This window comes from Cyrtonyx montezumae, unplaced genomic scaffold, assembly GCF_038088225.1.
Source record: "Cyrtonyx montezumae isolate F1298 unplaced genomic scaffold, pur_monq_1.0 scaffold_8, whole genome shotgun sequence".
Classification (NCBI taxonomy): domain Eukaryota; kingdom Metazoa; phylum Chordata; class Aves; order Galliformes; family Odontophoridae; genus Cyrtonyx; species Cyrtonyx montezumae.
This window is the reverse complement of record NW_027072089.1, coordinates 57,466,867-57,493,029: the sequence shown is the minus strand read 5'-3', so window position 1 is coordinate 57,493,029 and position 26,163 is coordinate 57,466,867. Positions and strand designations below refer to the sequence as shown.

General features: G+C 36.2%; 1 protein-coding gene across 1 annotated transcript in view; it reads right to left on the bottom strand.

The window, feature by feature from the left end:
* LOC136059377 (dynein axonemal heavy chain 5-like) overlaps positions 1-26,163 on the bottom strand; it is a 142,760-nt gene that overhangs the window by 45,739 nt on the left and 70,858 nt on the right. Inside the window, exons 54-65 of the mRNA XM_065753530.1 lie at positions 25,096-25,302; positions 24,768-25,010; positions 23,782-23,936; positions 21,180-21,844; positions 19,731-20,011; positions 19,156-19,371; positions 16,312-16,479; positions 9,368-9,586; positions 6,867-7,043; positions 3,064-3,258; positions 2,142-2,297; positions 1,678-1,860 (exon numbers count right to left, since the gene is read on the bottom strand). Coding sequence (XP_065609602.1) covers positions 1,678-1,860; positions 2,142-2,297; positions 3,064-3,258; positions 6,867-7,043; positions 9,368-9,586; positions 16,312-16,479; positions 19,156-19,371; positions 19,731-20,011; positions 21,180-21,844; positions 23,782-23,936; positions 24,768-25,010; positions 25,096-25,302 — 2,865 coding nt within the window. The remainder of the gene's footprint in view (positions 1-1,677; positions 1,861-2,141; positions 2,298-3,063; positions 3,259-6,866; positions 7,044-9,367; positions 9,587-16,311; positions 16,480-19,155; positions 19,372-19,730; positions 20,012-21,179; positions 21,845-23,781; positions 23,937-24,767; positions 25,011-25,095; positions 25,303-26,163) is intronic.

The window sequence follows — 26,163 nt, the reverse complement described above, 5'->3', positions numbered from 1 at the left end:
TGCAAAGCTGGGAAGAGTGGCTGACACACCAGAAAACTGTGCTGCCATTCAGCAAGACCTGGACAGACTATGTAGTTGGGTGAAAAGGAACCTGATGAAGGTTCAACAAGGGCAAGTGCAGAGTCCTACACCTTAGAGAGAATAATTGCATGTATCAGCAGAGGTTAGCAGCTGACCTGCTGGAGAGGAGCTCTGCAGAGAAGGAAACTGGGTGTCCTGGTAGACAACAAGCTGACCATGAGCCAGCAGGATGCCCTTGTGTCAAGAAGGCCAATAGTAAACAGAGGTGCATTAAAGAGCATAGCCAGCATGTTGAGGGAGGTTCTCCTCCCTCTCTACTCTGCCTGGGTAAGGCTGTCATGGGAGTATTGACTCCAATTCTGGGCTCCTCAGTTCAGGAGAGACTTGGAACTTCTAGAAAGAGTCCAGTGGAGAGAAACAAAGATGATTAGAGGCCTGGAGCATCTCCCTTATAACTATAGGTTTTTACTCCCAAAAGGACAGGATTAAGTGGATGGGGCCAGGTTCTTTTCAGCTGTTCCCAGTGACAGAACAAGGGGCAATGGGAAAAAACTGGAATATAGGAAGTACCATATGAACCCGAGTAAAAATTCTTTACTTGAGGGCTACAGAGTGCTGGAACAAGTTATCCAAAGACATTGTGGAATCTCAGTTATTCAAAACCCACCTGGACATTTTCCTGTGTAAGGTACTCTAACCTATTCTGTGCAACCCAATCTGTTTTGGTTTTTTTTTTTTTAATTGAAAGCAGCAGCTCTGCTAACCCAAAATTTAATCTTTCTTACTTTTTTCTTACAAAAAATACAATTATAAAATGTTCATTTTGAAATATAAGACATTCCATTTGCTATGAAATATAACTTCTATGTTTTCATTTTAATGAGAAAATAAGCAAATATTTCATGTTAGTATAACTGAACAATATAATGTATTTATTGGCTGACTGCCACAGTAAATATAAAATAATAAAAATGAAAAAAACTAACCACAATCCACATTTGTCCCCAGTGTCTATGATGAATTGACTTCTAAGTTTTTGGATAGTCAGTTAAATTAGAGCATACAAAAAAAAAAAATAGGAATGACTTAAGAATAGGAATTGTTTTGGAGGATGTCTCAGATCTTGTATTATGGAATAAAATTTCTAAGAAATACCTATGACAAAATATTCTTCCCTATATTTCTTTTATATAATCAACAGAAATTTGATTAGAAGCAGAGACAAGTCTGTTGTGAGGGCTCCTTAAAAATTCTCCTTGCACACTAGAGTTGGCTGGCAAAAGGAGTTTGAATTCATAAGCATTTATTCATGCGATTCAAATTAAGTTTAAAAAAGAATTCAGAAATAAAAGACTTTTTTTTTTTTTTTTGCTGAAAGAGGAGCAGTTGCTATATAGGAAGGAATAAAAATGCTTTATGTAAGTCATGTATATGCCCATGATGTATTTTTAATGAATAACTTTATTTTTTCTCTTTCCAAGGACAGATCCTATAACAAATGTTTAGGTCCTTCAATTCAATTAAGAAAAAAAAAAATCTCACATGTGCATTTTTGTTCTTGCATTTGATATCAGCCAAGACATAAAATATATTCACTCAAGAGGCAAATACTGAACAATTCTTTCCTCTATACAAATACTGTAAATTACTAGATACCTGTTTTTCTGTGAGGATGACACGGCCAAGGAGTTGATCTTCCAACCCTCTCATAGTAACAGTAAAGTCAATCACTGTTGTTCTTGCACTGATTTCTGGAGAATAGGAAGGATTAGCCAATTTTGTTGTCATATAAAGGGTAAACCCCTTCATGAGATCCACCTCCTTGTCACCTACTTTCACCTGAAAATAATAATAAACAAAAACAACTTAGTTTTCAAAAGCTGAAATCAGAAAAACAGTCATTTTATCCAAAACCAAACAGATTAATTTTTTTTTATTATTTCATTTACAGTTTTTAACCAAGTAAGAAAACTCATGAGTTCACTGCTTATCTTTTTAAGTGTTGCAAAGGTATGAATCTTCCTATCATTCAGACTACTAGACATCCAGCACCTGCCCCATGTGGTTTTTTTTGTTTTTTTTTTTTTCTTTTTTACTTTCATGTTTACAATTCATCTTACTTTGTGTGCTGAACCAGATTTTATGAAATTTTTTTCCAGGATGTTATCTAGAGCAGGATCAAGTTCCTCTCCAATATTTTCTATTAACAGGGGTCGGCCAAGGGTCAGACTGTCTTCTACATGACTTCTGAAGAACTTGTGGTTCATAGCTGTAACCTAGGAAGATTGGTTCACAACATAGCATGCATTTGTAAGAACACGGAAAACAGTACAAAATGTATTGCAGCTTTGAAAAATCATACTTATACTTGGATATCATAGAATCATAGAATGTCTTGAGTTGGAAGATGGAAGAAACCTTGAAGCTTAACAGAAATGGGGATCACGCTTGTTTACTGTTATCTGTATATTTAGCTATCTATCTACAATCTAAATATTTATTTTATTACTGTAGTTTCTTAATACTTTTTAAACATTTGTGGATTTATGCTTGAAACACTAATGTAAGGCAAATATTTATAGGGTTTGGTCAGGTACTAATCTTGCACATTCCATGTCAGGTATTGAATTACCAATTCAGTTTCTATTTCACAGCATCATGTCTTACACTTACTAAGAATCACATAAAAAAATGATTGTTTTTCATTTATTTAATACATTTAATAAATTTAATGTAAGTCTTTGAGATTAAAATTGAACAGCCTTTCCAAGAATCTATTATGACATAGTTTGGGGATCCTTCTTTCCAGAAAACAAACTTGTATAGACATGTTATTTAAAATGAAGTCCCCATCTTGCAGGCACTACTACTCTTTGAAAAATAATTAAGATTAAAATAATTAAATTACAATTTTTTAAAATATATCTTTTAGCTCTTTTAGGCATATCTGTTTCAACAAAAATAGTACAGTTTTAGTCCAAGTGAAAGTGAGGGATGAAGTATATGTAATCCCAAAAAGATCATATTAAATGAAGCATTTACCTGTAGCCCATTATTCTTTTCTTTATTTTTAATCCAGATCTTTCCTTGACCTTGTGGATCAATCAGCAAAGGATACCTAGATGCTTTGGTGACAATTATGCCATTCTGAATTGAAAGGTCATCATTTGGAAGACCCTGGAGGTTCCATTCACTGACTGTAGCATTGTCAACAAGCATACCAGTGAGGTTCAGGTCCTAACAGAAAATATGTAATGACAAAATTACTACCAGTTAAAGGAGTTACACTAAAATGTCCAGTGGAAGGGTTGCCTTCTTATTCTGATCACAATGGATGATGGAATGTATTTGATTATTGTTTATCTTCTCTTTCTTCAAGGCCTAAACATTTTAAAATGGGGCAGTAATAGAATCAAACTCCATTTGAGCTTTGAAAGTCCATTATTTCTTAAATGGCATGAATGGTACCAAAGGAAGAGAGTAATAGTGTTGGAGAAACTCTGAAGACACTTCAGTATCTTAGGTAAACTGATTGTCAAATTCTGTCAGGGTCTCCTCCTGACAAAGTTATGATGTGCCCTCTGATCATGTATATTAGTACAGGATGGCCTGTGGAGAAAGGACAGCTTGTGAAGAAAGAATAAATGTGTTACGGTTCAATAACCATGGGCTATCATGGAAAAATACTGCTGCTATGGTCAAAACTCTTCCCAGCTCATGTACTCTACTAAAGTTCAATTGTACCTAACAACCTGCTTTATTTTATTCACTAGGAACACTGACTGACCTCTCAAAAATGTGCATATGAGGGAAACAGCACTTAAAATCATAAATCAAGCTCTCCAAAATTTTTCTGAAGTATCATGATAATGATGTGAGTTTTAATAAAATTGAATATTTTATATTTGTTCCTTTCACTTTTCACTCAAGAACCCTTATTTTTTAACCTTTCTCTACAAATTTGACTAAGAAGAAAGAGAAAGCCTGTAAACCTTAAAAAATCCACATAATTTAGCAACTGAAGGCTGAAACAAGATTTCAGGTACTGTCAGACCTGTGACGATCATAAATTAGTAATACCAGTGGTTGAAAGACTCAAAAGGCTTTTCAACTCTCTGCTTTTTTCTCTACTCTCTACTTATTGAAGAATATGAATGAAGCAACATAAGTTATTCTCAGAAGACAAAGAAACTTTAAGAATTTGGTTTCCAGTTGTGAAAAGAACATTATTTAACAGCCAAAATTTTCAGCAATTGGAACTTAAAGCCATATTTAATATCCTAAGCATCTGAGTAGCATCAAAACAGCTTTTATTTATTTATTTGTTTATTTGTTTATTTGTTTATTTATTTATTTATTTATTTTTACTGCAGTAGGAAGTTTCAGTTGCTCTGCAACTCTGAAACTTAGCTTATTTAAGTGCCTAGCTACACCAACAGACAGCTAATTTGAAACAGCTCTCTTTAAAATGTTATGCCTAAATGACTCATACACCCACAGCCAGTTAGTCTGTGACAAAGTAAGGCAGATGTCAAGCCTCTTCCTTGAACTACAAAGCAGCTTTCTTTCCTGTGGTGTGAAGTATCAAGAGAGGCCCATCTGCTTCCTTTTGTGAGTACTTAATTCACTGAAAAAAAATTATAATGCTCTTCCATATACTGTCATTTAAATCATAATTCTGTCTTTAACAGCAGCTATCTAAACAGAATGGTAATCACAGTTTGAAACTCATGTTAATTATGACATTCTGTGTCTAGCCTGTCCATGTGAAAAAAAGCAGAAACACGAGCAGTGCAAAAATAATCAAAAAATATTCCTCAAATGTTGAAGGCTGAAGCTTTTTAGCAATGTGGTCAAAACATCTTCACAGAGGCAAAATTTTGGTTCCTTCTTTCTTTTACTCTATGGACGTTACATATCCAAGTTCTTATCGTGAAATGGCAGGAATCTTGACAGATATTCCCCAAGGTAAGCAGCTTTTAAGAATATTTTGTATACTGGATTTCAGAAAGTGCCTCCTTGGGATAAATATATGTAGGATAAGTCCCATAACACATTGGTGAAGAATTTTGCCTGAGACTGCACTGTGACTGGAACTTTATTAATAAATCCATCCAGGCCTTACATATTACTTTTCATCTGGAGCTCTCAAAAAGCTTTGCTGAGCAAGTCAGAATCATTAATCTTCATAAGTCATACCATATACTGGGCTGGGCTGTGAGGCTCTCTGCCTGCTCAAAGTCAATCACTGTTATGAGAAGCACTATCCACCATGTAACCAACTAAATGAAAAAAAAAATAAAAAAAGATTCACGAATAACTTCTATGAGATGAAGAGCATGACAAACCTCCTGTGGCTAAGCAGTGCCCCTAATACAGGTTTTAACTGTCAAATCCCCCCAAGAACCTGACAATAAGATGCAGCAAGGATACTAATCTACCTTCAACACTTTTGCAGTGGTGCAGCCACAGGTATACACAGGTTGCTTGCTCACTGTTTCATGGAAAGGAGCCTGCCCTATATGGGAGCTCCAGCACAGAGGTAGCTCACTTTATTAAAGTGAGTATATGATGCGTTCAGAGAACTGAAGCTGTGTGATGGGTCATTACCTCAGAAGCATTTTAGGCGACCTATGTCTTCACAGACTTGGGCCACTTAAGGCTGTAATAAACTCACAAAGAACAGCCATACCAGACAAGCCTACGCCAGTTGAACAGTTTAAAGTGAAGCAAGCTGAACTGGTGTAAATCCAAGTTTTTTAAAAAACAGAGTTGTTTTTAACCTAATTATTTCAACAAGATTTTTGAAATGAAACTATATTAAATGGTGTGAGGAAACAGTAGAGGGTGCAACAGGAGGAAACTCATTGCTAATATGTGAGGGTGCAGAAGGCATATTTCTGATATATACTGTATAATTCTATAACTGGGCATAAGAGTATTTTTATGTTGATCAAAAATTTAGCTACATCATGACTAAATGAATGCGAAGCCTGCAAAGGAAAGAACTGTATTTCCATTTTACAGATATTTTCTAGCAAGTTAGATTATTACAACACTGTACTTCAACAAATCTAAGTAAAAATAATGGAACCTTCTATTCCTATGCTATTTTCACATGCTTATAATTTTGCTTATTAAGAACAGTAAGTTAAAGAATGCATGACATAATTTGTCAGAAATATGAAATAAATGAAAAAAATTTTTCTTCCAAATTCACAAATTTGCACTTTATATTCACAGTTCAGAGTGAAAAGTGGGTATCTAGAGAGAGAATTTTAATGGCAACACATGAGACTGTAAGTGGTAAAAGCGGAAACAGGCCAAATGCTGGTAGATCTGGTAGCCCAGAAACCACAGACTAATCTCCATCTCTGCACTGTTCTGTGGGCCTTACCTGAGAGACTGCCTGGAAAACTCCAGGGGCATGGCCATAGCACCTGTGGCATGGTATCATCAAACACATATTCACACAAAAATATTTATAATAGAATAACTTAAAAAGCTGAGATGGTTACAAGTGTTCTCTTTGATAAAGGCATTTTGTACTTTCAGTAAATGCTAGATGTAGCTCATTTATTCTGTTTTATGATCAAAATCACAAACACAGTGGGATATATGTAAAAAACATTATTATGGGGGGGAAATATGACAACAGAATTTTAAACTGTATTTTGTAGAACCTCTGTTGTCAACTATTCAGAATTTTTATTTATTAAAATTTTGATGGAATATGACAGCCCATAAATAATTTTCCAATTAAGTATTTTTCTGGAATTGATTGCTCTTAACATTATTTCTCTGCAAGGCAATAAATAAAGTTAAAATAAAGGTTGAACACTTACATTACTGTATGGAATCTTACTGTTGTTCATCTCTTTCTTCCACAAATGGAGCAGCAGATTTCTGTACTCCTGATTGAAAGGTCCAGAGTAGGAGAGAAATCCAGTGGCCAGAAGGACATTCCCCACTAAATGAGTTATTTGATTTTGAAAGTTTTTGCTGCTTTCTGTCCAACGAAGCTGTATGTAAAAATATTAGAAAGTAGTTATACTAAACAGACACAAACCTAACCGTGAAGATCCAAACTCAGAAACTCTCTTTCAGGTAGACAACAGTTCTTGAACCACAGATATCTTCTTTTGCTTTAAATCATTCTTTTGGAAGCAGAAATTTTATTGGAAAAGTTGGCAGACACCTAAGTGGGGAATAAAACATCTCTTCCAACAGGCTGGCCAAACCAGTAGAGGGGGCTTTAAAAAAGGAATGAAAAGGGAGGGAGAGGACAAGCAACAATCAGTGAGGAGATGAACAAACAAACTGGCAAATAAAATGTGTAGAGTGACATATACAGTAAAAACCTAATAATCAATAAATCAGACCACCTGAAGCATATCTACATAAACAAGGCACTGCCTAGCAGACAGAACCCTTGGATGGTTTTCATACTGGTTCTGGGAAATTTTAACAGCTGAACTCCTCTCTGAAATGCTCATATACTAATGTATATGCAGAGAACAGTCAGAAGAAATTAGAGGCCTGCATGCAGCTATGGAGTCCTAATCTCATGGGGATCACTGTGACACGGTGAGAAAGTTCCCACAAACACAGTGCTATGACATATAGGTATGCTTGTTAGGAAGGACAGACAGGAATAGTGAAGAGGAGTATTTTCTCTTTATGTGAGAAAGCAGCTGAAACACATGGACTTCTGCATCTGCCTCTCTGGATGGTCAATAGTCTTTGGTAGGTCAGTATGACTGAGTGAGATTCCTGAAGACAAAGTGAATACAAATATCATTCCTATGAGGGTAAAATGAATGACCCTTACAAAATAGGAGGGAGTGCACTCTCAGCAAGTTGATACATGTGACAAATGGGATGCCATTCAGAGTGCACACAACAGGCTGGAGAAATGGATCAACAGGTACCTCCTCAAGTTCAGTGTAGGAAAATGTTGGTACTGTTCCTGACAGCTGGAGAGCAGTTGGGAAGAAAAAGGCCAGGAAGCTCTAACAGACACCAAGTGGAACATGAGACAATAATAAATGCTTACAGTGAAGGTGGCCAACAGCATCCTGGGTTACCTTCAGATGACTGATGGAAACTATGGTGATTATTCCTAGCACTGATGAAACCACTTCTGGAGTACTGTGGTCAGGTTTGAGCTCACCAGAGATGGACATATTGGAGAGAGTTAAGCAGAGGGCACAAATGGTAAGTAAGGAATCAGAGCCTCTGTCACAGGAGAATAGTCTGAGTGTACTGCGACTGTTTAGAGTTGAGAGGAGATTCTTGGAGGGAATTTTGGCAACGTGTACATATGTCATGAGTGATTGCAAAGAAGATGGTGCCATAATCAGTAGAATGGTTTAGAATGGACAAGAGGCAGTGGGCAAGAATTCAAATACAGGTAGTTCCGTTCAAATATATAAAAAGTATATATATATATATATATATATTATATTTTCACTGTGTTAATATAGAGTATATATATATATATTTTCACTGTGGGAGTGGTCATGGACTGGAATAGCTGCCAAAAGAGGCTGTGGATACTCAAACTCCTATTGACAAATGTCCTGAGAAATGAAAAACGTACCGAAGCATCTAATATATTTGACTAATACAGTTTGAAGTACATCTGTACAAACAAACACTTGAGACCTGGCCTTACAGGACTCAACAGATGAAGGTCAAAGCCCTCATCAATTTTGATTCTATGTGATTACAAGCAAGGACTTCTCAAAGCAAATAATCAGGCAATTAAAAAAATATTATCCTGCTTTTTCTGGAAACCCACACGTTCTATCATAAGCTGAAGCTATAAAAATATGCACAGGAGAGTAGAACTTCAAGCTCAGTGCAGAGGATAAAGATTAGCTCATAATTCCGTAAAAGGTTTCAGTAGCAATCTGAACTTAAAATATAATTCAGAATATTAGTCAAGCTTCAAATTTCTATTCTTGTATAGTTGGTGAAGAAAAAAAAGAATAATCCTTCTTATGAATATTTTAGGGCAATTATTTAGGTTAAGCCTAATCCCTTTTCTAACTAAAGTTAAAAGGAATTTGGCTCCCTGGCTTTAATTTTGAACTTTATCCCAATATAAGTCAATATACATAAGAATTCTGCTAACACAATGAATGGTTTTACTTTGTTAAATATATTGATTTCAAGCAAAAATAAATAAATGAATAAAAAAACCCACAAAAATATAGCAACATATGATAACAAGATATCACCCTGCCTTGAATTTCTTGATCACTGCTATTGATTGTTATGAGTTATTCTCAAAACGGAGGATCTACTTTGTGCTAGAACTGTACTCATATTCTGCCAGTACCTTTTCTTCACCTAAGCCTTCTATCAGAGCTGTGGCATTGTTCATCTTTCTTCTGCAAGCCTCAGCATCATCAAGTAAGGCCTGCTTCTCTTTCATAGCAGCATCATACATGGCTTGTACTTGATCCAGTTCCATCTGCTTCTCATCCAGCTGATTTTGTGCATTATTCAGTTCAATTTGGGCAGCTGCAAGTCTTCCCTCTTGCAAGGCTAGATTTGCCTACAAGCATTTTAAGGTAAAGTGTCATTAATACCTGTTGTTTGGAAAGTCAGTAACATTCATTTAGCGGCATACACTGTCCTGTATCAAGAACTTCTAAGAATAATACACATACAAGATAAAAGCATTTTTTTCCTTTTTATTGTTACTCAATACAATCTTAAAATGTTTTAATAATATTTTCAGAATGATCTACTAATCACACAATGATTAAAGGTTTATAAGCACAGTACACTTGAAATAGCTGTATACTAGATATATGAGGCAATGCCTACAATATTTCCTGTGATATCTTCTCAGTGCAAAAGAAAATTAAGATTGTGCCACATAGACTATAAAATAATAATAATGATAATGAAAACTAATTTTCTTCTTTCTTTCCCCATCAATTACTTCTACAATAAAAATGTAACAAACAGATTTTTTGCTCCTCTGCAGACTAAAGCTCTAAAGATACTTCATTTCTGTCAATGAAAATTTGAATGATAAGCTGACAATCATTTAAACTTGGCCTCTTCATTTCTGTATTACTACTAAGAAAAATATATATATTCTGTAAATCCAGAATGTGTTCCCAAATACTTGTTTGTGAAAGATTAGAAATTGACAAAATGCTTATGGAACACTCACAGATAAACTCTGTTTCCATTTGCACTATTTTAAGCACTTACACATTTAAATATCATGTACTTGTATTTTTCCTGCTCTAAGTGTTACGAAGATGAAAACTAAGAATTGTTTTATTACAAATATGAAACTTGACTCTCACATCACACCAGAGCAGAGCAAGGAATTTCTGGGATGGCTTCCAGTACACAGTATAACTTTGGGCTATTTTTTTGACATTAAATCTTGACTAAAGAGGTAAATTTAATTCCTATCAAACTATACTAAAATCAGCAAATTCTTGCACTGGGTAGGAAAAAATAAAAATAAAAGAGAAGATCCAAATCCCACTTTGAGATTAGCCATGATAAAAAAGTGTAGAGTCCAGTGTGTTTCAAGATAGGTCTACCAGCAATTAGAGAAGCATATCTGCAGTAATCACCAAAGCACAAATTTAACACTTCAGTGTCACTCTTCCAGAGAACAGCACTATCAGCAAAAACATCATTAACTATAGCCACTGCATCTGTTGACAGATCCTAGAGATAAACAAATATTTTATAATGGAGATAAGCCAGCAAAATGGCCATTCATAAAATATCTATCATGTAAAGATGCTGAAATATTTTTATTCTACTCTGATTTATCGAAGTGCATATTAAAGAGCATCTCCTAGACACTGACACTGTTGAATCAGCAGAGCAGCAAGTCTTGATAAGACCCAGCTAAGCAGATTTCAGAAGTACTGATACTACTTTTAGTGAATCTCGGGACACCCTGGAAAAGTTTAAACGCTACAGGAGTTTTGAGTAGGTGACATGGTATTCCTCTCCTCAACACTAGGGAAAGCAAAGAAATGGAGCAGAGCCCTTCCTAGATCTCAATAAGAAAGTAATGACAACAGATATCTTAAAAAACAATGTCCCAACAAAACAAGCATAAGGAGAGTAGGTAGTGAGTAAATCATATTATCTCTTCAGATGCTGAGCACCCCACCATGTTCATGCAACATGATGGATTTTCCCATGGTGTGACATGCAGAGCAGATCCTGTTCATGGAGAAAGACCACTTTCTTTTTTGATCATTAAATCTATCATATGCTCCTGTTTTTATTCTGTCATACTAAAGCAATTACATTATGAAGCCATTTGTTGTTGGACCTTTCTTACTGAGATCCAGAGAGGACACTGCAGCATCCATCTCTCTGCCACCTAGCCTCCTCCTCCCCTGGTGCAGAACATCCTCTCTTATCACTGAATCCATGAAAGCCAAGAATGAGAGTAAAACAAAGTTATGGTGCATTGCTTCATCACAGTCCACAAATGGCGAGGTGACAGAGGGAAAAATATCACTAAAAAGCTGGGAAGAACAACCAAGGCAGAACAGCTGGAAGAACAGGGAAATTACACCTGCTTGCATGGATTCATATTTCACCTTGGCATTTACCATAGCAATACACATTGAGCCACATGAAAAAGAATGCCCAATACATGCAAGCAACAGTACCTTGCAAATATGAAAAAAACATATCTCCACATAGCAATAAACTGCACAGAAAGGTACAAAATAGGAATAAAACAGACTTCCTACTTCCTGAAAGCTCCTAAAAGGCTACCAGCCCTGAAGACATAGGCTCAACCTAATTAAATAAATAAAACTCACTAAGAAACACTTCAGACGAGTACAAAGAAAAAATCTATTGTGCTCTAATATGGAAAAAAATTACTTAGGCTTTATGGGGATCTCTAGCAGAAGACTTGTTGTTATAAGAAATAATTTTATACACAATTTAACCAAGGTTTTCAGGTAAGTTTCAGGTAATCATGAAGTATTAGTAGATTTTGGTATTGGTTTGATATGTAGGTTGCTTAATTTATATGTGACGAACGTTGCTTGATTGCACAAGAATGAATGCTAGCATACCTGGGTGACCAATATATGTGACTCCTCAAGGTAAAGACTACTTGTTTTGGCTCTCCCTGGAAGTCATCACTCTCTGCCTGGCTCTCCAATTCCATGTTTCAAAATTACATGGGTACAAACACTGCTTTCATATAGACATCACTAGCAGGTTGGCTGGCAGCTTCCTGCGCAGTTTTGCCATGAGAGCAGAAGGAAAGTTTTGCTGCCAAGAAGGCTGTTAGAGTCGCAAGAAGCTTCTTAGGAAGATTTCCAGCCAATTAACAGAGGGAAGGAAATGTGTCTCCCAACCACAAAGAACCACTGCAGCCTTTCTAATTTTAGTGACATTGCTATGCGAACAAGATTCACACCCTTCGTTTCATCTCTCTGAGTCACGCAGCAAAGCAACGATTCAAAATTTGTTCCAGTTGGATGCAGTGTGAAAGCCTGATAAATGGATTTTATGTGAATGAATCACGAGGATTGAGGACATGAGAACCACACTGCAACTTCCTGAATAGGGGGGTTACATGAGAACACTCTGAGGCTTGTGTGAGAGCCACAGCTTCGGCCTTTACTTGCCAGTGGCACTGTGGGGAACCACACAACACTATAATGTCTGCTTCAGCAAGTACCTCATTTGCTCTTTCTGCATCCTCCATCCTGCATCTGTCTGCACAGGCCAAGTGTTGAGGCAGTAGCTGCATCATTAATCGGCACAGACTGAACCATTAAGCAACTACTTTGCCTTATTCCAAGAGGCTTTCATAGCAGGTGGTGAAATGATTTTGCCCCCTTTAACCTTTTTTCCATTCCACATAAAAACTGAAAAAATAAACAAGTAATTACAGTCCACAGCTATGCTATTACATTAAACAAGTCCAGAACCTTTCTCTGGCACCAAAATCTCTAAGAGTAAAGCAGTTCATGTTAAACTCTCCCATCCTCTAAAACACCATGCTGCATGCAAACAGACCTGTGGAAAGGATTCCTTATGCCATGTCAGTTCCAGAGAGGTGCCCAGAGACCACTGAGAAAATTCTGCCTGACCAAAACCAAGTACACAATAGGGACCATTCTAACAACTAAACAGCATAGATGCTTATTTTCTAGTTTCTAGAGAATTTCAGTCACACTGTTTTATTTATCTGTATTGCCACAGCCTTAAGTTACTCATCAATTCACTGCAAACTCAATTTTGCTGAACACTGAATATAGCTGGTCCTGATCCAGGAAGGCATTTCAATAAAAGTAAATGAAAATGCCTTCTTTGATAAAACTTCTCACACTGTTAAATGCTATCTCTGCTCATGAATTGAATGCCTAGAACAACCCCTGATCACTGTGAAGAGCAGTTGTTGCTTCATAAATGCAGGAAACATTACTAGAAATGTTTTGTGGATGGGTTGGGTGACCATGTTGGTCTTTTTTTGTGTTTTTTTTCCTTTCTTGCAGTCATTCCCTGAGTACATGGTATCTGGCTGACGTGGAAATGCAATCTCTATCTGCTCCTGCCCCAGCTTACTGCTGATTTTTCACACAGATGGTCCACTGCTTTTGTAACATCTTGATCAGAGCCTCAATATCATGAGAAGGTTGGACTCAGAGATAATTTAGGGAAACATTATAAAAGAAGTAAGCATGTACATAGTTTAGCAGGGATTAAAAAAGTGTTTTTTCTTCATCTCAGAAAATAACTACTATCACACATACATGTATAAAAATACATACATACAAGCATATGTATAAATGCAAACAGATCCATGCAGAATGACACTGATAAAATTTTGTTCCCAATTTCTTTGCTATCAGTGACCATTTGGGAGAATTAAAACAACCTTTGAATGGCATGGAGACCCTGCCTCTGATCTGCTTTGTGCCGTCTCAATAGCCATTGAAAGATTCTTCACTTCTTCCTTGCCTAGTTACATGTCCTGAGTCTAAACTGTTTTGTTACAGGTGATCTAATCCTACCTTCCACCCTCTCCATGTAAATTATTTCTTTGACTCCATACCCTAATGCTTGTGGATATCAACTTGACAAGCATACTCTTACTTAAATGGTTGGCCCCAAATTTTCATGCTGTGCTGCTGTTGGCTCCTCCTAAGGTGAAATTCCACTTATTGCCTCCTGTGGGTTTTAATTCAACTTAAGACAAGCAAAAGCAGAAAAGGCAATAAAGTCCCATATTTGAAGCAGCATGTGATAGGGACAATTCTCCATATCAAACAGAATTTATAAACTACAGACAAACTTTTCTCGGTCATCATAACAGCCTAAGGAGATTTTAATTAAAATCACTGGAGATATCTCCAACAGAAATTATTTCCTTATTTTAATTGGAGGCTAGTACAGTCACAGCTAAAGCCAGGGCTTCCTCATTCTACTGCTATGTTCTTCAACTAATGGATAAATAGAAGATGGTGTTTTGGAATTAGCAGGTTAATCCAGCAGGCTTGCTGACTGGCTAACAAACTAAAGAGGAATCACTCATGGTCATGTTGAGGGTCTACAGGAAAGCAGTAAATAGTGACTGCTTTATGATAAACAATCACACTGCACTATATTTGCAGGCGATTTGTTAGTACTGTTTCTGTTCAGTTCTGAGTAGAGACCCTTATGCTGCAGGCCACATATCTAAAGAACATAGGTATTCATTTCTAGGAAATAATTCATTTTTGCATGCTTATACACAATAATTACTAAAATATAAGTCACTACTAGTCAGTTTTCAGAAAGTGTCATATTTAAGATTAAGGAGACACTGTGTCCCATTTCAGATGCAATTAAAAAATACGTAGGCTGGATTATGCGAGTGTTGAAGAAGGGTTGTCTCCTGGAACTGCATTTAAGATAAAGCGATTTGATTAATTCATTCAGTAAAACTGCTTTTAGCACTGGATGATTTACCCTGTGCTAGTCCTTTATGAAATCTAATTGTACATTCATTTTCAATTATTTTCTAAGCATCACTTCACTGCTTTCCACAATATCTTCTTTAAATTTTTCCTTCCTCTATTATCTCCAATTTTAAAATAATGGAAACAATTGCCATACCTGACATAGGTAACATTTTGTCAAGAAATGCATGCTTAGCTTTTTATCAGTTCCAGTGTGGCAAGATGTAAAAATACGAATATAAAGTTAAATTCATATGTAACCTTAAATCGTGTATAACTAAAAACTGCAAGAACACTTCTGCAGCTTTTATTGAGTTGCATCTGAGCACTAGACCGATATTTCCCCTCATTTTTTTTCTTCTACAGCTCTCAATAGGTTCATGTCAGAATCTATTTTCATTATTAAACATTCTATTATTTTAAAAATATAAATCACAAATATATAGTCATCAGTTACTTGGATAAAAAATATCATGTTTTAATGAATTTGAATTAGATCTATCCAGATATACTAAAAGAATATGTGAAGGCTTTTGAATGTGCAGTGAACACACTGACTTACACAAAAGGAGACCAAGAATAAGTACAGTGGAAGCATAACTGATTGGTATATAATTCTTTCAAAAAAAGCAGTAAAATCATCCATATAAGCAATTATTATAAATCACTATTTAAATATTCAAAGTTCTTTTTTTTTTAATATTCTCATAAATGAAACATTTCCAAGACAATAAAACTATCTTTAGCAGTGCAGATAATGGCAGCTAATCCCTCTCAACTGTAATTTTACAGAACTTTCACTGTTCCAACAGAATTATGTGCCAGGTGACATTATATATACAATCACTTGTAGCAATGTGACACTCAAAAATGTTCTTAGATAATTCAATTCCAGCTAAATTCACTAAGGAATGCTCCTTTGCCCAGGAAGGTCTCTCCCATATTTTACCAAGACTGTGATAAGCACGCTCCTTCCCAGGACAGGGGATATTTTTTTTTTGAAGCTGTGGTGCCTGGCACCAAAGTCAAGGGCAGACATAGTAACTTTCACTTGTTGCATAAAGAATTTATGCACTGAACACTCCCATTGAAAACTGATCGCACACACACAAGTAACAACTATACCACAGTGTAGCTCTGTGAGGGGAAAAAATGCCAGGACTTCTTTGACATTTGAGGCTGAGACTTCAAAACTGTGCATGAAGAAGTAAGAACCTCTTGTAAATTGCTATCTTTTTTAGACAACATACTGTTATATTTTTTGACTTCAACTATAGTTATCTCCCAGAAAAATGAAATAAGTAATATAAAATACCTTAAGAGGGAGGACTTCTTTATTAATACCATAGAAGTAAGCCATTGCTTGTGTCCATGAGCATAGACCTGCTACATTTCCACACACTTTTTTAGCTGTCTCCAGATTATAATCCTCCATGTCCAGATAAGGCTCTAAAAGCTCCACAGTTTCTCCTGTAATTGAGTCCTAGACAATGGAAAGGAAAGATTATTTTTGAGAATGGATGTTAGAATAAAGTCTGCTTCACCAAAACACTTTTCTTTTTAAAAACATGACTCTACAGAAGAAGTGAACTACTGTTCATGAACACAGACATTGTCTTCTACTCTTGTAAAGGACAGATAAGATGTTGGCTTTGGTTTGGTTTTTTTGTTTGTTTGTTTGTTTTTGTAAACTCAAGTAAAAATAGCTCCTACTTTCATTGAAAAAAGTTGACTAAAGTTTACATTTCTTACATTTATTTGGATAACAATATTTAGAGACATTACCCTCACATGTAGCTCCTGACAACTTAAGCTGGTCTAACTTACTACTACAGCTCTCTGCACCTTCTTTCCCTTTCAGCCTCAAGATCTGCTTCGCCACATCTTTAGTGCCATCACCAATGCTCTCAGTGAGCTAGTTGGAAGTTAATATGATAGAAATCCAAGCAACAGTGTTTGGTTTTCTTCTAGGCTAGTTCCCTGAACCAGCTCACCATGACACTGCAAAAATCACAGAGTAAATGGAGGGAGTCCAACATGAAGTCTGGGAAAGGGAAAAGGCAAAACTTCTTATTTCTGTACAGAAACCAATACTGACTTCATTGAAACCATTCCTTTTCCTTTGCGATTTCTTTCAGCTCTTCGCTTCATTATTCTAATCTTACATTTTTTTTCTCCCTTCTGTTGAGAGCATGAAAAGCCAGATCTTTGATGACGGTGGTTAATCTATAATTACACAAGTGTCAGAAGAAAACGGAATTCATCTCCTTAAGCAATGTAGAGAGTAGAATAGATTATACAGGGTAATAATAGTTGCTTAACACTAGAAGCATTAAAAATCTTCCTTTTATTGGTAATGTATTAACATGTTTCTTGCAATGAATCTAAAAACTATCCTCCATTAATAGCATGAAGCAACATACACTTTTCTTGGAGGTACATATCAGAAAGGACAGTCTTGTACCTGTCTGATCCCTAGCTAATATAATAATAAGGAAATTCATTTTGTTATTCTTAAGATCATATTTTATTATGTTCTAATTATGAGTATTTGCTAAAATGAAGAGTAATGCTGGATAAACATTTTGATTTTTTTATTCTCCTACTCAAAATTGCAAGTTAGCAAGCCAGCAAGGGTGCAGCAAAGACCAAACAGCAGTGGCCTAAGTTCCTATTCTAATGTCATTCTTCTTCTTTTCAAGAACAAATTTTAAACCCTTGGAATTATTTGATCCATTGCTTAAAGAAAGTAAGAAAATATCAAAAATCCCACAAAAAAAGCAAGCAGTAGAGTATACTCACTACTCCAGACAAGATGACCTTCCTTCTCATATATGATCAATAATGGAAACAAGAAATAAGGCAAAGGGACAGCATGAGAAGTACTTCACTGGGGACAGATACAGACCAGAATTCCTTGTCACATTTGTCAGTATGAGTTCCTGCAGGAACTGAGCCTCACTGAAACTGTTCAAACTTCTCTGCACAAAGTTAGATGCATTGTAAACTACCAGCAGGAATGCATGCAATATCAATAAGTGCCAAAACTAGAAACTTCATTAGAAATATGCTTGAGTAAGGAGTGTATAATTGGTCCCAATTATTCTAAACTCATTTCCTCTATCTGTTTAGAAAAGGTAGCACCTGGAAAAGTGGCCAGATTGACAGCCCCAGAAAGAGACTGAAAAGGCTGTGCAAGTTTCCTCATGCTGCCATGTCATTATGGCTCCCAGGGAATAAGTAGCTCCTGGGGATTGCGAGAGTAGAAATTTTAAGCCACATCTGCAGAACAGAAGAACCCCAGTAGCTTAAAAAGACGTCAGCAAAATGCACATCAGCACACAAATGAACAGAGTTCATTTCTGTGACATTGCAGAAAACACAGGTTTTGCCAAAACCAGCTTATTTTTCTGGATTTTAGAGCTGGACCCCAATTTTGCCATTCCATATACCATTCCAGGTCTTCTGGTTTAGTTTTATGTCTAGCTACATCTTCTCTTCCCTGACAAGAAATTCCCCTTGCACCACAGTCTAGAGAATCTTGCTGTAAATGGGACAGGCTTCTGCCTCTAAAAGAAATAAAAATCTGTATTTTTATTTTTCATTTGGTTAATCATTCTGCACTTTACTACTTTTCTAATAAAATAGACTCAAAGGTTCCCAGTAGCTTTTTATTTTTGCAGGATGTTCATTCTCTTTTTTATTTCCTCCTCATCAAACAATTCAGGAGATGTTGTTCTGGAGCACCCTATATGCAAACAGGTCAGGCCAGGCGGATACTGAGATTATCTCAACAGAGATAGGAAGACAACCAGAAAATCAACAGTGAACCCTTTTTAGGCAAATTCCTACTGAGAAGCAAGAGTTGCTTCAGTAAATATACAATCAAGCTTTTCAAGATTTGATCCAGTTCTTGGAATAATTGTGTCTGGTGTCATAAATGTGTGTTCCAGGATAAACTTCTCTGAGATAAGGAACCATTAAAATGGAGAGGAAAACAGACACAGTTGTCTGCAACCACAGATGGACAAAACCTAATGTGTTTCAAACTACCTAGACCTTCTGTCCCTGTGGATGACATAACACACAAATATAAAGATGATTTTATGTAATCTCTAAGGTAGCTGTAGGAGAACTAATGCCACTAACAACTTCTTACCTTCTGAAAACTAAGCAACATGCCAAGAAATCCAGAGTTATTCATTAGTTTCAGAGCCTCAGTCCATGATGGCTTCACACACGGGCGTTCTTGATCAATTGTTACTGAGTCTATTTTTCTTTGGAATAAAAGTAGTACACAATCCATAATTCGCATTATCAAGTGAGGAGGTTTACCCAGTTTGCGAACAGTTGCAATGTCAGAAGGTTTTATTGTCTAAAAAGAGAATAAAATAATCAATTTATTTATGACATCACTTGATGGTAGAGAAAGATGTTTTGTGGGGGACTGCATATTTAATGCCACTGCTGCAGTAATGTAGGTGACCTAGAAGTAGCACTACAGAAAGGCCGGGCAGCTTGTACCACTAAGTGTCTCATTTTATTACCTACCAGTAGAGGAGATATTTCTTATCTTACTTCTCCACTGCCTCACTTTTCAGGTGTTTTTTTCTACCAGGTCAGTGCCAGCCCTTTCATCTTATTTTAGTTTTTCAAGTAAGAAGCACAAACCATAATATTCCACAAGCAGTAATTGCAAAACACATGTATGTTCAGAGCATCTTTGATTCTGACCTGCAAGGCTGCCTCTGCTTCTTCCAGCGCCGGTCTTGCAGCTTCAAGCTTCTCTTCTGCTGCTGCTTTATCAATGGCAATGTCATCCACAATGGCCTGAGCTTTGTCTTTTACCTTTTGCACCTGCATTTTCACCTTTTCAGCAGCTTGGGCTTTCATTGTTACTTCCAATAAAACTTCATCAGCTTTTTTTGAAGCTACAGCCAAATCTTTCTCCTTCATTGCCAGCTCTTTGGAAAGCTGATTTACTGAAACCTCAGCTTCCATCAGTTTTGCAAGACCTGTTAGAATAAATTCCATGCAGCAACATGAGTACATAAGAGAAAAACCTCAGTGAATTGTCCTGAATACTGAAAATAAGTCACTCAGATTCACATCTAGAAATGCCAGTAAGTGATCCCAACCTCAATAAAGCAGGGCTAATTTTAGTTTGATTTTTCATGTATCTATTAGTATTATTATTATTTTATGAGTAAAAGTCTTCAGAATCTGTCAATTAGTCACTTATATGTATTTCTTATATATGAGAGGGATGCTAAATAATACACACAGAGTGAAATTCACAAGACCATATTAAGTACTAGTCTGCTCCTAAGATCCACAGAGCAGACAAGAGGAACTTGACATACTAAACAGTGCAAGAAAAGACGAGATTAGACTGAGCTTCTACATTAAACATATGAAGATCCAGATAAGCAGGGAGGCTAGATTCTTGAGCAATATTTCAAAAATTTTATCAAAGGATGAAAAAAATCACATGTATCTATATGCATAAAGCCTTATTAGCAAATGCATGCACACAAATTCTGAAAGCTTTCTAACTTTCATAAAAAAGCACAGATGCTCCTTCCAGCCAGCCACCATCTATCCATGCAGATGTGTGTTAATAGCACTGATCTGACATTGGTGGCAGTAGGGGAAGAAATTATTTAAGTTCACGTTCAACTCTAAAGACATTAGATTTCAGAAACCATTTGTTTATTGTTTATGACATCACGCAGTGCACAATTTTAGTACTTCTACACTTGGTATATAATGTTCATTTAAAAGAATCTTCATAGGGACTGAATCTGAATATTACTTACATTCTCTTGGATTTAATTTTAATACGTGTAAATGTGAAAACTAGAAGTCAGTAGCTCCGTGGCATACAGGCATACAGAGTTTCAGGTATTCTAGTTGCTAACTGATGCTATTTTAAAGACTCATCTGCAATATGCAACATTCACTAAGTTCCTCAAAACAAAAGAACTATATTTTGTAATCATATACAACAAAACTGAAAATAGGACAGGCTGCTTCCAGATGAAAGTGAGCTCACAGTTCAAATCCATAAGCTAACTCTCTAGGCATGTAAGAATTATCTCTTTAACATTATTTTATTCTGATTCTTCTCAACTTAAAAAAAAAAATAAATACATGAAAATACTCAACCAGAATTTACAGTACCTGTTCTCATACGTTCAGACAAACTTCCAACATTGGCAAACTTCTCTTTATAAATAGCTTTGTATCCTCCAATAAAAGACAGGTACGATTTTGGCGTCACAAACGTTTGGCGTCTGTATCGTTCAAAGTATTCAACACATTTTTCAACTACAATATCTTGAAATGTTCCCATGGTGTTAATAACACTTTGTTTCACTTCATCTGTGCACTCTATATGGTAGGAAACTAAAAAATGTTGTGCAACTGCTACAAGAGCATCTTTAGGCCAGCACTGGAACCAGTCCATGGTACAGCCTGAAATCAGACCTGGAAATCTGAGTGCACGAGTTCTGAACTTTTCCCCAACAGGAGAAAAACAAAGAACCACATGCAAGTTATTGCGAACTCGAGTAAGAAAGTAATTATAAAGATTTTCACCAGTGGGAGTACGCTTCGGATACTCTTTCCTCATTGCTGGTATCAGATCTTGTGTGATTTCACCTATTTCGTCTCGTGAAAAGAGATCTGAGACTTCACCTGAAGCCAAAACATTGTTCAGGTACTCGAGAAAAGATTCATCTCTGATTTCGTTGTCTGTGAATATAAAGACAATGCCCTTTCCTTTTTGCCCAGCAGTGCGGTACAACATTTTCAGATCATCCAAGAGGTTATTGGTGGCATATGTTCTGGGACAGAAAAGGATTAAAGAAAGAGAGAACAAAAATGATAGATCATTCTAGGAAATACCTTTCATACAGCTCAGTTTACTTAGGCAGGATAGAATTCTACATATGAAATAAATACTGTATATCCTGCTTTCATTTTTCAGGGCTTTTTAAAAATTAAATATTTTCCCAAAGTGAATGATTGGTTCCATAAATCATAAGAGGGGAGGTGAAACCAATAGAATAAGAAGTTAGGGAAAAAAAAAAAAGTAACATTATCTTTAACATATGCAAGATACAGCTGCTTTGCATCCCTACAGATTGTAGACTTAAGCTCTTTGTTCAAACTGAAGGTTAGTATAGCTGGATTAAGTTGTCAAGTAGGTTCTGTTGCCCATTGCTCTTACACAAATACAGATGGATTATCTTTTGAAGATATTAAGAGCAAGTTAAATTAAATCACTAAAAGACACGAATAACCACAGCCGAGTTTTCTATTGTGTTATTTGGTTTAACTGAAATAAGCCACAGAAAGGATATGTTAAACATATATCACTTGGGCTGATTCATTCATTACACCTCTTACAGTTGGTGCATACAAGTATGACTCTGATGAATTCCATGCAAATTCATGATTCAGATTGTGAAATATCAAGAAAGTAAAGTAAGGTTAATTAAATAGCAGGTTTTGTCCACTGTGTCCTTACACTATTAAATTGCTGGAAACAGGAACTTGTGTTCTTTGAAACCAGTTTCTTATTTCCAAGGGCCCTAAATAATACTTGTAATACAAACAGCACACTGATCAGTATTTGAAAACAATGCTCTGTTTTGAAATAAATATGCCATTCAGAAAGTCTCCAAGTGCCCTTGCAGCTCTGCCTTACCAGTGCTGTACAAATGCCTTGAATGCAAGGACTGTAGAACGTGTACAACAATCTAACTGCTCAATTTGCTACTGCGAACTGTAATTACTGCAGTGATTTGTGGTATTCTGACAAGAACATACAAATGAAAAATTTTCAACATGTACTGTAATTTTCAAAGAGAAATACACACTGCCAACCCTTGGTTCTTAACCCTGTTAATGCTATTTAAAAAGACAAACAGGTGAAGGGCAGCCATTAGACTCGCAGTTGCTTCAGGAAGGTTTAAATGAACATCTTCCAGACAATTAAGTGGCATTGCTGACAGATAATTAATTGGAATGATCTCTTCCAATCCTCTTGTCAGGACTATTGACAGTGACTATTCCGAAACAACTTCTACAGAACAAAGACAGAGGAAACCTTATTTCCTACTCTGTCTATACTCATCCTCCCCCCAACTCCTCCCTCTGAAAAGAAACCAAATAAATTCAATTTAAAAAGAGGTCTCTAACAAATAGATTAAATAGATAGATAGAGTTCCCTCTCTTCCCCTCAGTTTCCACAAATTATTAAATTTCAGTACTACCCACTATTAAGTAATCAGTTATTATGTAGTTATTATGTAGTATTATGTAGTATTATGTAGTATTATAATCAGTTATTATGTAGTTATTATGTAGTATTATGTAATAATATGGTCTGGGTCCATGGGCATCTACAACAGAAGTTACAATTTCCCCTGGCCATCTCTATTTGGCCACCGCGTATAATACACCAGTAGATTATTTCATGTTATCTTTACTGTAAATAATGATAATTCATCAGGAATTTACAAAGGATACACTGCAGACTCAAATACTGAAGGAAAGAAAGACTTCTCATTAAAGGTGGAAAGAAAGACTTCTCATTAGAGGCGTAAAGTAAAGGCACCAAAACAAAGACCCAGTTCAGTCATCTACAGATCATGTATTTGCACACGTGCTTTTGGTTGAAAATGTAGATTACAGTGAGGGATACAATGTTTGCTTTAAGTTGCTTGTTTGCGATTCATTTCTATAGCAAATATCTATGTACACTGTGTCGTTTTACCTTGTTAAAGTGATCTGAAAGCTCTCATATCCAGCAATATATGATGCTAGCCTGGTCAGACTCTGTTTTCCAGATCCACCCACACCCACCAACAATGCATTGCCTTGTGGAGTACGAATAATCCGTGATATTTTAATCAAATGAGTGATTGCATCCTATGTATTGAAAAAAAAGAAGGGGGGGGGGGGAAAGGGAGAGGATATTAAGGTGTAAAAATAATGCAATGTATATTTATCTAAAAGCACATAATTGAGCAACTGCCTCAAAACAGCTTGAGTCCTTCCTTGTAGCCACTGCCAAAGAGTTGGCCCTGTACTCAACAGAATCAAGTCATTTCCACTTGACTTCAGTGACCAGCAGACACAGTCCAAAAGAAATGTTCCTTTATTGAGCTCATACAATGTGCTGTTATATGTGATATCTGTACTCAGCCGAACCAAACATATGCCTCTTCAAGGGTCTGGAGGAAAACTAGAATGGAAGAGGATTAACACCTTCCTCCAACTTTTTAGGTGAGCTATTTATAGTCTCTCTAAGTAGGCTGCCAAAAGTGTGATACAAATACACTACGTAAACTTCTTATTCAATTGTGGCTTTTATCTTGGAGCAACAACTAATCTCAAATGTTCCAAAGATCAACCAAAGCACCCAATCTGAAGATAAAAGAAGCACCATGCATCAAGTGACCTTTGAGTAAGATAACTATTATGATGTGAACTGTAAAAACAAATGAACTATGCACTGGATTATGCAAGGCAGGAGAAAGAAAAAAATGGGAAACTATAAAAAGTTGGAATTATTTTTGAAAATTAAAGTGTTTGGGGGATACAAACATGGCTTCACATAAATATATGGATCACTGGATACATGTCTTGCCATTTTGAGCTATCTCCAAGAGTAATCTGATGGAAGCGTTTGAAACACATGCATCAGTAAGTGCAAAAGACCAGGTCATTTTGTAATAACATAACTAGAAGCACCAATACCTTGAAAAATACTAAATCCATCTTTGATCCTCTGATGCTTTCATTGTACTGTTGCATGAACATTTGTAATCTATCTGCCAAATAATCCAAAGATGGGATAGGCTCATAAATTTTAGGAGCCTTCAATTCTGTATCATCAGGTTCATCTCCTGTGGCTTCTGGAGCATCACGCAAAAAATCTGCAAAGTATAATTCTGAAGATCCATCCTCAGATAGATTTTGATCATGTTCTGCAGCAGTAGCCTACAACAATACATTAAGGATCATTTTAGTTAGAAAACATTTAACTGATCTCTCTCTGGCAAATACTTTAATACCATTTGCCTACCTTTTTCATCGTATCTGCAAACCAGTCTTTATCACTTTGGCTGATGAACCTGTCTGCAATAACACGACTGCATTCATGCTGGAACAAGGCTACCAAAACACTGGTGCTCTGGCAGACTTCAGAAGTAACTGTTAGCATTCCTTGCCAAATACGACTAAGGTCTCGTAAATTAAAGATGTAATGAAATTTAGCTGGAGTTGGTAAGATCTGGAAAAGAATGTCATAATCTATATTCAAATAACTAATAAATATTAATATTTCCTATCTAGACTTAAATTAATGCAGCATATTTTCACAAACTTCAACATCAATACTGTATTAAAGTGGAAATGCACAATTGGCTTTTAAAAAGCAAAGGTCAAAATGAAGAAATGACAGTAGCAATAACCAGCTCTTTAATTTCATGTAAACAATTTTCCAAAACTTACCAATACTAAGCAGGGCTTTTGTTGAATCTACTGGTCAATACTGGAAAAGTTAAACTATCATTCTCTATTTCTCTATGTAAGCCAATTTTACATCAACAGATCACTTATCAAATCCACCTGTATCCATACCTTTCCACTACCCTCCTCCATGTTTTTCACTAACAACAACAAAAAAAAAAACATAAAAAACTTCTCTATACTGTAATTTTAACTTTCCAAATTTCACTCCGTGGATATATCCGGCTTTACATTTCACCTGAGAAAAAAGACAAATGCCTTCCTTGCTGTAACCTCTTTTCAGGTAGTTATTCAGTAGAAAGAGATGAGTCTCCCCTCAGTCTCCTCCAAACTAAACAGTCCTAGTTTCCTCAGTCATTCTTAATTACTCTTGTTTTGTAGTCCCTTCACCAGCTTCATTGCTCTTCTCTGGACAGGCTCAAGTAATTCAATATTCTTATTGTAGTGAGGGGCCCAAAATTGAATGCAGTACTTGAAGTATGGTTTCACAGTGGACATGTACAAGGGAACAAGCACTTCCCTAGCCCTGGCCACACTATTTCTGTCCAGGATGCCTTGGCCTTTTAGGACACCTGGATACCATGCTGGCTCATGTTCAGCTAGTTGCTGACCAGCACCCTCA